The sequence below is a fragment of the Hippopotamus amphibius genome, chromosome 2 (genome assembly GCF_030028045.1).
Source record: "Hippopotamus amphibius kiboko isolate mHipAmp2 chromosome 2, mHipAmp2.hap2, whole genome shotgun sequence".
Classification (NCBI taxonomy): domain Eukaryota; kingdom Metazoa; phylum Chordata; class Mammalia; order Artiodactyla; family Hippopotamidae; genus Hippopotamus; species Hippopotamus amphibius.
In genome coordinates this window covers 6,747,130-6,761,053 of record NC_080187.1, presented here as the reverse complement: position 1 = coordinate 6,761,053, position 13,924 = coordinate 6,747,130, and the positions used below count along the sequence as shown (strand labels likewise).

At 48.9% G+C, this 13,924-nt stretch overlaps 1 protein-coding gene and 1 non-coding gene across 2 annotated transcripts in view; one reads left to right on the top strand and one right to left on the bottom strand.

Annotated features, from left to right (window-relative positions):
• Nucleotides 1-854: 854 nt before the first annotated feature.
• Nucleotides 855-13,924, bottom strand: part of TOR1A (torsin family 1 member A) — a 46,986-nt gene continuing 33,916 nt past the window's right edge. The window contains exon 5 of the mRNA XM_057722028.1: nt 855-949. Coding sequence (XP_057578011.1) covers nt 933-949 — 17 coding nt within the window. The 3' untranslated portion in view covers nt 855-932. The remainder of the gene's footprint in view (nt 950-13,924) is intronic.
• Nucleotides 4,490-4,596, top strand: LOC130846978 (U6 spliceosomal RNA). Its single transcript, XR_009051773.1, has one exon. It is a non-coding gene; the product is annotated as a U6 spliceosomal RNA (small nuclear RNA).

Sequence of the window (13,924 nt, the reverse complement as noted above, 5' to 3'; positions counted from 1 at the left end):
ATGCCATCCCACTAAGGACAGCAGTCCGATGGGATGACGGCCCCAGGGTCACTGGGACATCCCCCTCACACCCAACACTGGCCTAATCACAGACGCCATGGTAGTCAATCCTCCTGAGGAGAGATGACTATTAGACCCATTTTAGAGATGTGGGGCCTGGGGGGAATTCCCTGGTGGTCCAGCGGTTAGGATTCTGTGCGTCCAACGCAGGGGGTGTGGGTTCGATCCCTGGCCAGGGAACTAAGATTCCACGTGCTGTGCAGCATGGCCAAAAATAAAATAAAATAAAATAAAAATAAGACTTAAAAAAAAAAAGGAATGACGTAGTGGTACTGGCTACGATGTGGATGAACCTGAAAAAACTTCAAGCTAAGAGAAAGAAGCCATTCACAAAAATCCACCTATTGTATGGTTCTATGTATATGAAATGTCCAGAATAGGCAAATTCACAGAGACAGAAAGCAGATTGGTGGTTGCCAGGATGTAGGTGGAGGGGGCAATGGGAGTGATGGCTTGATGCATACAGGGTTTCCTTTGGGGAAGATGAAAAAGTTTTGGAGAGGGTGGTGATGCTTGCACAATAATATGAATATACTTGATGCCCTTGGATTGCACACTTTAAGGTGGCTAGTTTTACATTAAAAGGGCGCCGTCTTGTTCACGGCTGTATTTACGCACCTAGCATGGTGTCTGCACAAAGCTGTGCTTGGTAAATATTTGTGGAAAGATGAACCACCTGAACGTGTGCATGAGATTGAGATGCTGGTGAATTCTGGGGCTACTATGGAGCCCATCCTCTTCTCTGGTCTCCGGGGAGAGAAACACCCTCCTGGCTGTTGCAGGCTCTGACCGAGCGTGGCCTTTGATGGCGCCCATCTGCTGCTCCTCAGGCTCCGGGTCTCAGATCCTGTTACTGATGAGCAGAGCTGCGGTCAGATCCTGGATGCAGCTTGGAGGAGAAGCAGAAGAGGCAGACAGGGGAGGAGGGAGAAGAGAAATGTCTGTCTCAGCACAAATCACTGCCAAGGCATTTCCAGGGAAGTGGCAGTCACCCCGAGTGTGACTCTAGGCAGAGTCTCCGGGATCAGCGAGGCCAAGACCCTGACCGAACCTGCCAGGGCTGTCCGTGCATCAAGCGGCACAGGCAACCTCCCTCTCACACGCACACCACCCCTGATGCTGTTATCCCATGTCCCCCTCTCAGACACATCAGGAACCCATTTCCTAGGGGGCCCTGGAAGGGAGTTTTGCATTCCTGGGATCGCGTTCAGCTTGCAATGGCTCAGGGGACAGCTGCTTGAAGCTTTCAAAGGCAAGAACAACGGGAACCCCTCCCACTTCTTCAGCAGCCTCCAGGACCCAAAACTTCCTCCGCTCCACAAAAAGCGTCACCACGTTTCCCTCGTGGGCTTTGTCACGAAGAGTGTTCCATGACTGGGTTTTTAAACGAATCATCCAATGATGCCAGATGCTGAAACTATCAAGGGGATGAAGTGGGAACTTCCGTCTTTAGCTCTGATGCAAGGGTTGGCTCATGCAACTCCCTGTTGGTCCATCTTAACTCAAACCCTGACAGTCTGGGGAACTCACTACCTTCCAGTAATAATCACAATAACAACAACAGCAACTGTTTTGCTTTAGAGACCTCCTAGGCGCCAGGCTCCCTTTACACTCGTATAAACTTGCCTTGTTTTATCTTCAGCATCTCATCCTGTATTAGGCCCATTACCCAGATGGAAAAACTGGCTCAGGGCTATGAATGACCTTCTCTAAGGTCACAGATCTGGGCAGGGCCTGAAGACAGAGCCCATACTCTTAGCCCCCAGGCAGAGCTGAGGTTTGAACTGAAGCCAGCCATTCCCTTCTTGCACAATTCTCGTTGTTTATAATTCCTACCTTATGCTGGATTTGCCCTTCGGGGCCGCAAAGAATACTTGCACTCCCTTCCTCTCCCCACTGCCCTTCAAAAATTGGAGGACATGCTGGGTCCACCTCAAATCTCCTCTTCCAGGCAAAACAACTGCCGCCCCACCAGCTCATCCTTGGAGCCCGTGTTTTCCAGCCCCCATGACCCAGTTTGGAAGGGTTCCTCATAGAGCGGTCATCACCCCATGAGCCACTGAGACAGCTCAGACCAGAGCGGGAAATTCACCCCTCACTGCTACAAACACAGGAAGCACTGTGACTCCAAGCAGGTCACAGTTTCTGGCTACACAGTTTGTGGGGCCCGGTGCAAAATGAAAATGCAAAGCCCCCTTGCTCAGAAGTTATTAAGAATTTCAAGACGATGACAGCAGAGCATTAAACTGAGCCTGGGACTCTGTGTGACTGCACAAAGCTGGCCCTGATTCTGTGCTCAGGGTGACTCGGCACGGGCTGCGGGAAGAATGCATGCCCTCATCAAAGCCAGAGAAAGGATAACATCAGACCTTGATAGGGCCTTTCCAGGATGCCAACATCTTATAATAAATAGTAACATGAAGAATAACAGCAGCTAGCATTGTTTAGTACTTCCCCGGAGCCAGGCATCATGAATACTTTTTAATAATAGCACTTACATAACATTCACCATGTGCCCGAGAAATATTAAACTTATTTAAAATTCATAACAGAAAATGTATAACAACTAGTTGAGATAGGTACTGTTATTCCCATTTTATAGCTGAGAAAATTGAGGTATGGAGCGTCTGAGTAACTTACCCTAAAAGCTAAGGAGGGGCTTCCCTGGTGGCGCAGCGGTTAAGAATCCACCTGCCAACGCAGGGGACACGGGTTTGATCCCTGGTCCGGGAAGATCCCACGTGCCACGGAGCAACTAAGCCCGTGCACCACAACTGCTGAGCCTGCGCGCTAGAGCCTGCGAGCCACAACTATTGAGCCCACATGCCACAACTACAGGAGCCCGAGCACCTAGAGCCCATGCTCCACAACAAGAGAAGCCACCACAACGAGAAGCTCACGTGCCACAATGAAGAGTAGCCCCCGCTCGCCACAACTAGAGAAATCCCACACGTGGCAACGAAGACCCAATGACCCAACGCACCCAATAAATTAAAAAAAAAAAAAAGAGCCAATGAGAGGTCTCACAACAGTCTTTTGGGGTACTCATAACACCATGACCTCCAATTATCATAGAGGATTCCTGAGGTTCAGGGGACAAAGAAAAACCATAGTAATGAGAACACAAGTGGAAGATGCAAATCTAGAACCAAGCAGTTGCAGAGCTCCTGCTCGGAGCCCCTTTGCAGTCCAGCCTTTGCTGCAGACAGAGGTGACAGGTCTGTAGCGTGTTGAATGGTGTCCGCACAAAAGAGGTGTCCAAGTCCTAACCCACAGCATCTGTGAATGTGACCTTATTTGGAAATAGGGTCTGTATTCATCAGGATTTTCCAGAGAAACAAAATCAAAACCAAAAGAAAAAGAGATTATATGACTATATAGATATAATCTATCTATATATAATCTATATATAGATTGTCTATCTATCTATCTATCTATATCTATCTATCTATCTATCATCTATCTATCTATCTATCTATCATCTATCATCTCTCTATCCATCTCGAGGGATTTATTTGAGAAATGAGCTCATGTGATTATAGAGGCTGAGAAGTCCCATCACCTTTCATCTGCAAGCTGGAGACCCAGGGAAGCTGGTGGTGTAGTTCAGCCCAAGCCCAAAGGCCTGAGAACCAGGGAAGTCAATGGTGAAAATCTCAGTCCGAGGGCTGGGCGAGATGAGTGAGGCAGTGAGGCCGGAGAAAAGGGGTGAATTCCTCCTTCCTCTGTCTTTCATTCTATTCAGGCCCTGATGATTGGATGAAGCCCGCCTACGCTGGGGAGGGTGTCCTACTTCACTGAGTCCATTGATTCAAATGCTAATCTCAGCCAGAAACAGTCTCACAGACACACTCAGAAATAATGTTTAGGGGACTTTCCTGGTGACACAGTGGTTAAGACACCACCTGCAGGGGACATGGGTTCAATCCCTGGTCCTGGAAGATCCCACATGCCATGGAGCAACAAAGCCTAAGAGCCGCTACTGAGCCCATGGGCTGCAGCTACTGAAGCCTGCACGTTCTAGAGCCCATGCTCCACAACAAGAGAAACCACTGCACTGAGAAGCCCATGCACCACAACGAAGAGTAGCCCCCACTCGCCACAACTAGAGAAAGCCCGTGCACAGCAACAAAGACCCAACGCAGCCAAAAAAAAAAAAAAAAAAAAAAGATAAATAACTGAATCACTATTGGAAAGAGAGACCCCTTTTCCATTACGGTAACATTTACAGGTTCCAGGGGTTAAGACCCGACATCTTTGGGGGACATTATTCAGCCTACTATAATGATATATTTTATTTAACCCATTAGATCCAAAATATCATCATTTTAACATATAATCAATATTTTAAAATTACAAGGGTGAGTCAAAAATTATCCACACTCTGGCTGTAGAATTTATTTTTTGTAACTTTTAGAAAAGACAAATAGTGCTCGCTTCGGCAGCGCGTATATTAAAATTGGAACAATACAGAGAAGATTAGCAAGGCCCCTGTGCAAGGATGACACGCAAATTTGTGAAGCGTTCCATATTTTTTTGAGAAAAAAAAAGAAAAGACAAATACATCATTTCTCAACAGAATCTCCTTGCTTTTCAATACACTTTGTCCACCTGTCAACAAGCTTTCGTATTCCCTCATTAAAAATGTTTTAGGCTGAGCTGCAAGCCACGAATGCACCTCTGCTTTCACTTCATCAGAAGTGAATCTTCGTGACCAAACAGGTGCAAGTCCTATGGAGCAAGATCAGGACTACAGGGAGGATGCTTCAACACCTCAAAACAAAGTTTTTGTAGAGTGTCGACAGTGTGGGCAGAAGTGTGTGGATGTGCACACCCTCAGACCACAAAAAACGAATCACTGTACGCTGCTTTTCTTTTGTGCAAATCACAAGTGGGGAATCATTTTTGCTCGCACTGCAGTTACAAATGAATTGATGTAACACGTTCAGACCTGCACAGCAGTGACTGGGGAGGCAGTAGACTTGAACGGAAAGCACTGATAAGACAGTGTGGCCAACAGAAGTTTTAATATAACTGGAGTGCAGATAATTTTTGACTCACCCTTGTATTAATTAGATATTTAACTTTTTTTCATGTTAGGTCTTCAAAATCAGGTATGAATTCTACTCATGGCACGTCTCAGTTTGGGCTTTCCACATTTCAGGAGCTCGAGGACCACGTCTGGCTTGAGGCTGCCATATGAACAGTGCAGCTCTACAGAAAGTGTTCTAGAACTTGTCTTTCTGGTTTTTTATTTCTTTAAGACACGTGGTACAAAGGTCACAGATGTGATTAGAATCTCAAGTCAAGTGAAACTTGAGCCTCTCAGTTCAGACCCCAAGACCGGTGAATCAAGCTGTGGAAGCTGCCTGTTAGGTACGCGTCCAAATCTGGGGCTGATTTCAAGCAAGTTGGACTTAAAATTCAACTCTGAAAACCCCAATTTATTACCAAAAGAACAACAAAATTCCACTTCCCATCTGTGATAATAATGTATTTTAGTTTGAAAAGCGCTGATTTTCTGTGACCACTTCATATGTTAAATCTTCTTATCCCACTTTTGGAAGAAGTAAAACTGAGACCTGGAGATGCCAAGTAACCTGCCATCAGGGCCCAGCAGCTGAGGAGCAGGAAGGAGCACAGGCCTCGGCCAGTGCTGGTTACTGTCGGGCGCCACTGCTTCCTCTCTGAGCACCATGCTTTCCCTCTCTGAACCTCACTTTCTCTATCTCTAAAATGGGCGTGAGAATAGACCTTCCCCCGAGGATTACTGAGATAATCCAGGTGGCACGTAGAATTGTGACTGGTGTTAAATGTAAACTGTCACTGCTGCTGGTGGTATTGGTATTGGTTTCTTCAACTGAGCCAGTCGAATTCCAGAGGCAGAGCTCAGGGGCTGGGGATGTGTGTGTGAAGGGCCACCTGCCCTCCAATTGACACTCTTATTGAACTCATTACCTTACAACAGGACAAGAACCATACATAATGATGTGCGTGTATCAGGTGAGGAAGAAAACAGATTGGGTGGGGGCGCCGTGGGGGTTTGCTGGATCACCCAGAAACCTGATTGGCTGGTTGGAAGTCAAGAGGTGTACTGGACAAACTGAGAATACGGGGCTTCACTGAGTCCCTGTAAGGGGTCCTTCTCACCTACCTCCACATACACACACAGGTAGAGACATTTCCCCCAGGGAAGCAGCCCCAGGCAATTCCTAGGACAGGGCCACCACAGCCACAGCTGTTTGAACGGCAAAGAACACCTGACCACAGGAAGCCAATGGGGAGGCTAGACAACAGCCAATGGAATCCACAGCTCCGCCCAAACAGGTGCTCCCCAGGTATGAACAGAAGATACCAGGAGAGACGGAAAGGTGGGCATGGGTGCAGGAGCCCACACCACTGAGAGGAGTCTGAGCTCAGCACCCGAGGAGTGGGCTTCGAGGAGGAGGAACAGATCAAAGAACATTGACAAACAGGCCCCTCCATGAATCTGTTTCGGGTCCTGGCCAGCTCTGGGATCCTCACCTGTGTTTCCGTGTCCCGCCTGAGAGGTTCCCCCTAGCACGGGCAGAATCCTCACCATAAGTCCCTCTGTCCAAGAATCCTCAGTGCGGCTCTACCCTAGCAATGAAACTACCTACCACCAACTGGAGCTACTTAGTGCTGGCTGGCCACCTGCACTACTGGGCGCCCGGCTCCACCAGAAGCCAAAGCCCCACAGAAGGCCATTTCGGATCCTGCTTGTCCTCCAGGTACCGTAAGACGATATTTTCTATGCAAGCCTCTCACTGCTTCCCTGCCCCCCAACCGACCCTAATTCCTCCACCACGAAGGCCTCCCTGCTCTCACCTCATCCCAACAGTCAGATCCTCCTAACACGGGAGAGCACAGAATTAACCCAGACCGGGGCTTCCCTGGTGACACAGTGGTTAGGAATCCCCCTGCCAATGCAGGGGACATGGGTGTGAGCCCTGATCCGGGAAGATCCCACATACTTCAGAGCAACTAAGCCTGTGCACCACAACTACTGAGTCTGCGCTCTGGAGCCCGCGAGCCACAACGATTGAGCCCACGTGCCACAACTACTAAAGCGCGTGTGCCTAGAGCCCATGCTCCGAAACAAGAGAAGGCACCACAATGAGAAGCCCGTGCACCTCAATGAAGAGTAGCCCTCACTCATTGCAACTACAGAAAGCCCAGCTACGAAGACCCAATGCAGCCAATAAAAATAAATAAATACATTTATTAAAAAAAAAAAAGAATTAATCCAGACAATCCCCTTGCAGCTAGCACCCCCCTTCTCACTGCATGTTTCCTGCCAGGCCATTCTCTGGGCAAGATTCTGGCCTCCGGACGCCTCAAAGGCCCCTAGGGCCATGGGCGTGTCACTGTTGAGCATGTTGTCAGCAGCAGCTGAGAGAAGAGACCGCCCAGCACTCTGGGGAGGGGGTGAGATCCCGGGGATGGACAGACATAGTTTGGCTCCAAGACAAGAGTAAGACCTGGCAAAGAGAACAGGCTCCTCCCACCTGGACAGGCCAGCTGAGAGACAGAGCTTCAGCTTGGGCTGGGAACACAAGCAGGGCAGTAAACTTAGTGATAAAATAAAAATTACTATATAATAAGATTAATAATAATAAGAGCTAACTTCAGCTGCCAGACACTGAGCCCAGTACTTTATATATATTAGTCTATTGTCTTCCTTATCCCCATTTTAGAGGTGAGGAAGTTGAGGTTCAGAGGGTTCAGAGGAGGGAAATGACTTGATCAATTTCCATGCCAAATCATACATATATATCACTGGTGTATGTGATATCATATACCACATGTATCATGTATATGGTGTATGTGAAAAAGACTCTTTGGAGAGCCCAGGGGGAGGAAAGGACTTGGCTGAGGAGGGGCTGATGCCCAGAGGAAGCTGATCTTCCACGGACCCAGCTAGATGCTCTGACCTTCCCCATGACCTCCAGTGTCCAATCTGGACTGTTCATCTCAGAACTGCAGTCAAGTACATGTGCTATAACTGACTGCTCAGCCCAGAGCACTGGGCTATGGGGGGTGGGGGGTGGGGTGTTCCGGAAGCTTTCTGAACTTAGAGCCAGGAAAGGACCAGACATGTCCCTGTTGCCCTCACTCCCACTGTCCCCACACAAGCTGCAGCTAGGGACCCGGGCAGCTCAGTTTTAACCACCTCGGGAGGCCCTGACCCTCCTGTTTCATCACAAGTGATCCCCTCCCGCCCAGGGTGTGGCACAGTTTCGGTACTAAGGAAAAAAAGTGCAGCATCCTCCTGGTTGGAGGCCGAATCTGCACTCAGCTGTCTGTCAACCCCCAGCTCTGCACAGAGCAGATGAAAATGCAGGCCCATGACCAGAATGCCAGGGCCAACCCTCATGGGAAACAGGGACACATGAGGCCCAAGAACAGTCTGTTGTTTTCTTTTTTTTTTGGCTGTGCCATACTGCTTGTGAGATCTTAGTTCCCCAACCAGGGATTGAACCCCGGGCCCTTGGCAGTGAGAGAGTGGAGTCCTAACCACTGGACCACCACGGAATTCCCAAGAAGGGTCATTTCTTTTCTCTCTCTCTTTTTTTTAATTTATTTTTTTGGCCACGCTGCTAGGCTTAATTGCCCGACCAGGGATGGAACCCCAGTCCCCTGAATTGGAAGCTTGGAGTCCTGACCACTGGACCGCCAGGGGAGTGCCACCAAGAGCAGTCATTCCTGAAGGTCGCAGAATTAAAGCGGGAGAATGGCATTCTCAGCAGAGGTGCCTTGCTCCCACATTCATTCATTCATTGATTCATCCATTCAGCCCCTGAACCCTGAGCACTTAAGCGTGCCAGGCACTGTGGCGGATGCCGAGGACACGGGTCACGTGGGAGGTGCCCTGACAATGGGAGAGGTTTGGGGCTCTCTCCGGAGGCAGCCTCTTGACCTGGTGACCTCTCTCCAACCCAGGCCTGGAGTTCCTCTGAGCCATCCTCAGCCCTCCCTCCTGCCTCTTCCCCTGTCGCAAGCACCTCTGCCTGAGCTCACAGGCCATGACTTCAGTGACGTCACACCATACAGGCCTTGGCCAGCCTGCAATCCGAGGGGCTTTGGGCCCCGGCTTTCTCCTCCCCCTTCTCAAGCATGACTCAGGCGGGGACAGGACCTGGAATGTGGTAAGGCTCTCCATTTTTACGCAATCGTTTTCTTCACTCAGACCACAGATCTTGTAGGGGAGGCCCCCTTCCCTGCCTCTAAGCCCAGTGACGGTCAGGATTCAGACATTGGGTAAATAAAGAGCCTCTCCTCTGCTGGGGTCAAGGCCAGTCCTCAGGAAAGTAACCACAGTGGGGGAAAGCCTCCACTCCAGAGACACCCTCTCCCCAGCACTGCTGGGACCTCCTCCCTCCCTCCTTCCTCCTCCTCTCCCTCCCTTCTCCCCCCGACCTTCTCCTCCTTTTCCTCTTCCCCAGCCAACAATGTGATCTCAAATTCAACTGGTTAGCAGCGGGACATATGATTTTTCCTAAGGGTAGCTGTATTTCTGAAAAAGAAAACCCGAATAGATGAATAGATCATTCATTCATTCATAGAGTGGGGGTAGAACAATTAAGAGCATGGGCTTGGGAGTCAACCTGTACATGTGTCCAGCTCCACTGCTGCTGCCTTGGCAACCATGGACCAGCAGCATCCCCATCGTGCCTCCGTTCCCTCATCCAGGGTGTGGTGAGGACTCAGCAGACGGTGCAGGCAGGGTGCACCAACCTGAGGGTACTAGCAGACTTTGGGGAGTCTTGGGCAGGGTGGTGACTGGTCAGGGCCCTGGCTGCTGGGAGAGAGGGGGTGCCAGAGGAGAGGGGACAAGTGAGGGGACGAGGGACAAGCTGTTGCCCCATGAGAGGTCACGGGGTCTGAGAACGATATGGCGCAGATACTGGCAGGCCTCAGCGATAGGCTGGCTGTTAGGTGTTAGAGACAGAATGTCAGCAGAAGTCAGAAGAGTGGTTACCTCTGGGCGAAGGAGGGGTATTGACTGTGATGGGACACAAGGGAACTCCCTTGGTGCTAAGAAATTTCTGTATCTCCACCTGGGTGGTAGTTAAAAAACTTTTTAACTTAGGGATGTCTACATAGGTTTAAAAAAAATTTTTTTTTTGAGCTGTCACTTAAGATTTGTATATTTTACTTAGGTAAATTGTACCTCAATAAAATAAATAAATAAAGGGAATCTCCTGGCAGTCCAGGGGTTAGGACTCAAGCTTTCACTGCTGGGGCCCAGGTTCAATTCCTCATTGGGGAAATAAGATCCCTCAAGCTGCATGGCACAGCTAAAAAAAAAAATGATTAATTAATAAAATAAAATCCCAATGCCCAGCTTTCTGCCTTGACTGGCTGAGTAGATGGGGATGTCATTTACTGAGATGGGAAGCCTGGAAGAAATGCTGACTTGAGAGAAAAGATCGAGAATTGGGTTTTGTATTTTAACCAATTGCTGGACATTTAAGTTATTCTCAACACTTTCCCCAGGAAAAACAATGCCAAGGTGAATGTCTGTGTGCATTCCGGTAAATTTCTACAAGTAGAGTTTCTGGATCAAAGTGTCCAAGCATGTCTTTAAGACTTTTGACTCACATTGTCAGTAAGGTGTTATCCAACTGCATTCCCTCCCACATTCATTCATTCGTTCTTTCATTCCTTCCCTGAGTGCCAACTCTGTGTCAGGCCCTGTCCTGGGTACTAGGGACACAGTGGCAAACCAGACAGGGAGATGGCTGCCACCCCCTCCCTGGAGCATCCAGTCCGGGGCGGGGGGCAATGCAGGAAGAGGGACCCTCTTGTTCAGAGGGGTCTATTCAACCCGGAAGGGGGGGAAACACTTGCCCACAACCCTGGCCTGAAACCACCTATTTTTAGTGGATTTTTTTTTCCCTCTGTAGTCAGAGAAAGATATATTAGAGAGCCAAAGCGACCAGAGCTTTAGAGGAAAAGCACTCCAGGGCAGGAAAAGCATTCCAGAAAAGGACACAGAAAGTGTGAAGGTCCTGCACTGAGGTGTACAGGGTGGCGCTGCAGGGCCAGGCAGGAGGTTTGAGCTTCATTCCAAGAGTGATGGGAACCACATGAGGATTTTAAGCAGCCAAAGGATTTGGGTTTTTAAAAGATTACTCTGATCCCAGTAGGGGAAGGGATTGTGGAGTGGCGTGGGGGCGGACAGGGGGTGAGCTGAAAGTCCTTTGAATAAATTAGATGGTATCTTGCTGGGGGAGGGGCAACTTCTCATTTAAGACCTCCAAATTCTCCACATGGGGCTTAACAGCAGCTTAGATACAAACGAAAAGTATGGTTTTTGGTTGGCAAAAGCTACTGTGATCTTAGGTTATAGTGACAGAGGTTCAGGATCAAGCCATTGAGAGATGGCTCAAATACATGGTAACTTTTTTTTTTTAAGTTCCAGAACAGATATTGTATCAATCCCTTTTTTGTACAAACAAAAGCAAATATCCAGGGGACTTCCCTGGTGGCACAGTGGTTAAGAATCCACCTGCCAATGCAGGGGAAACGGGTTCGATCCCCAGTCCAGGAGGATCCCACATGCTGCTCAGCAACTACTAAGCCCGCATGCTGCAAGTATTGAAGCCCATGCTCTGCGACAAAGAGTAGCCCCCGCTTGCTGCAACTAGAGGAAGCCCGCGTGCAGCAAGGAAGACCCAACGCAGCCAAAAATAAAAATAATAAAAAATTTTTTAAAATTAAAAGAAAAAAAGAAAAGCAAACATCCATACGTAGGGACAGCCGTACATTCCTATAAGCAGAGAAAAAGGTCTGGAAGGAGGAAGACCCAGCCAGTAACAGTGTTCATCTCTGGGGACGAAGGACCAGAAAGGGGAGGGGAAGACCATCTCTCCTTAATTTACACACTTCTGCGTTGTTGGGAATTTTCATCACAGGGCCATATCTCACACCATCCATCCTTGCTTTTACTTCCAGTTTAGAGGAAACACAGGGAATGGGAGAACAAGTTGACTGACACCAAGAGACAGCAAGAGACAAATCTAGAGGGTGGGGCTTTGCATAGAACACCTGGCTAGTCTCTCCAAAGGGTCACTGTCACAAAAAGGAGTGCACTCGCTGAGAACCTCATGGACATACCCTCACTTGTGATGCACGGCCCTGGGTTGAATACCAGCAGGCACAAACCAGCTGGAAAGGACAACTTGGGGTTAACCGCGAAAATCTTAATAAAATCGTGTTTTAGAGAAGATGAAAAGTTTCTGAAATGGAGAAATGGAAATCAATGACTGATGAAAGCAGCTCATAAAGCTGCATATTTTGTTCCCCAAATGAAATCACATTAGGAATCATTAAATCAGGCACTGCTAAGAACAATAAACATTTTCCTATAAAAACACAGCACCTCCGGCATCCGGTGATCTGGTTGAGGGAGGTCAGTCAGGAAACCGAAACCCTAAGGTGAGCGTGCGTGCGCATGCCCGAGAAGAGATCCAGAAGGCTCTCGTATTTGAGCGGCGTTACTTGACATCAGGGTGTTCGGGATGTGATGTTTGTGTTTATATTTGATTGTTTGTATTTTCTAATTTTCTTCAAGCACATGTCCTGTTTCTGTAATTTAAAAAGATACACATATCTAAATAACATATATTTAGATATATAACCCATTACATATAATATATATTATGTATTTAAAAATATGTATTTAAATATACACACGCATATTACGGATGCTTTTTATTTTATCTTTAAAAACTCTCCAGTCCAAAAAGTGCCGGGTGGCAGCCCAAGGCTCCCCACCCGCCTCTGTGAGACCCTTCACTCGGTTGCTCAGGGCCTTTTGAAACCTGTGTGAGATGTGAGGTGGGGGAGAGGTGCCTACCAGGGAAATCAGACACCCCGGAGGCAGGGGCGCCCCAGAGCTGTGCGCCCCGCTGGCCGTGCGCCCCGGCTTCGCTCCAGCGCCACCATCGGGCCGGTGTGCGCGCCCTTTGCTCTCGGCTCTGGTGTCCCACCTGCGTTCCCCTGGCGACCTCCCCCACCCGGAGCCCTGGGCGCCGCCGCATGCCGCCCAGCGCAAAGGTGGTGATGCGCGCACACCCGGAGCCTCTGGCGGCTGCGGTGTGTTTCCCAGCCCCGGCTCCTCCCTCTGCAGCCGAGGCGGCTCAGCAGGAACTCGGGGCGCGATTTGGAGCAAGGTGGGCGCCAGGACAGGACCCGAGGTGGGACGGGAGGAAGGCGCAGGGTCAGCAAAGCCAGCCCCAGAGCAGGTGCTTCAGCGTCTAGGCGCTTAGAGTCGGTCAGACGTGGATTCAAATTCTGACTCCTCCAGGCTCAAGTGGGAGGACGTGAGCGAGGCATTCCGGGTCCCAAATATCGCTTTTCCCTTCTGCCAAACCAGGGCTGGGGCAGCTCAGCTCTCTGACAGTGACATCACCTACCACCTCGTGTCTGGAAATGTGGGCAGAAGCCCCTGCCTGGCTGTTCTAAGGACTGAGAGATTGCTGTGCGCATATACTTCCCTCAGGAGCCTGGACCGTTGAAATTCTCACATGGATTAACAATTTTCATTCATTTTGGCTCAGTTCAAAGTCTGGCTTCCCAACTGAATTAAAAACAACAACAGCAAACAAACCAAAAAAAAAAAAAAAACCCCGAAGGACATTATTGAGATCACTGGGGAAATTTGAATGTGGACCATATGACGGATAACATTGTGTTGAAATTAAATTAAGATGATGGTATTGTGGTTTTACAGGCTTTGTCCTTAACCTTATGACACACATGATGACGGGTTTAGGGCTGGAGTTTACTGATGTCTGCAAAGTGCTTTCAGATGGGTCAGTAAAAAAAAGAGAGA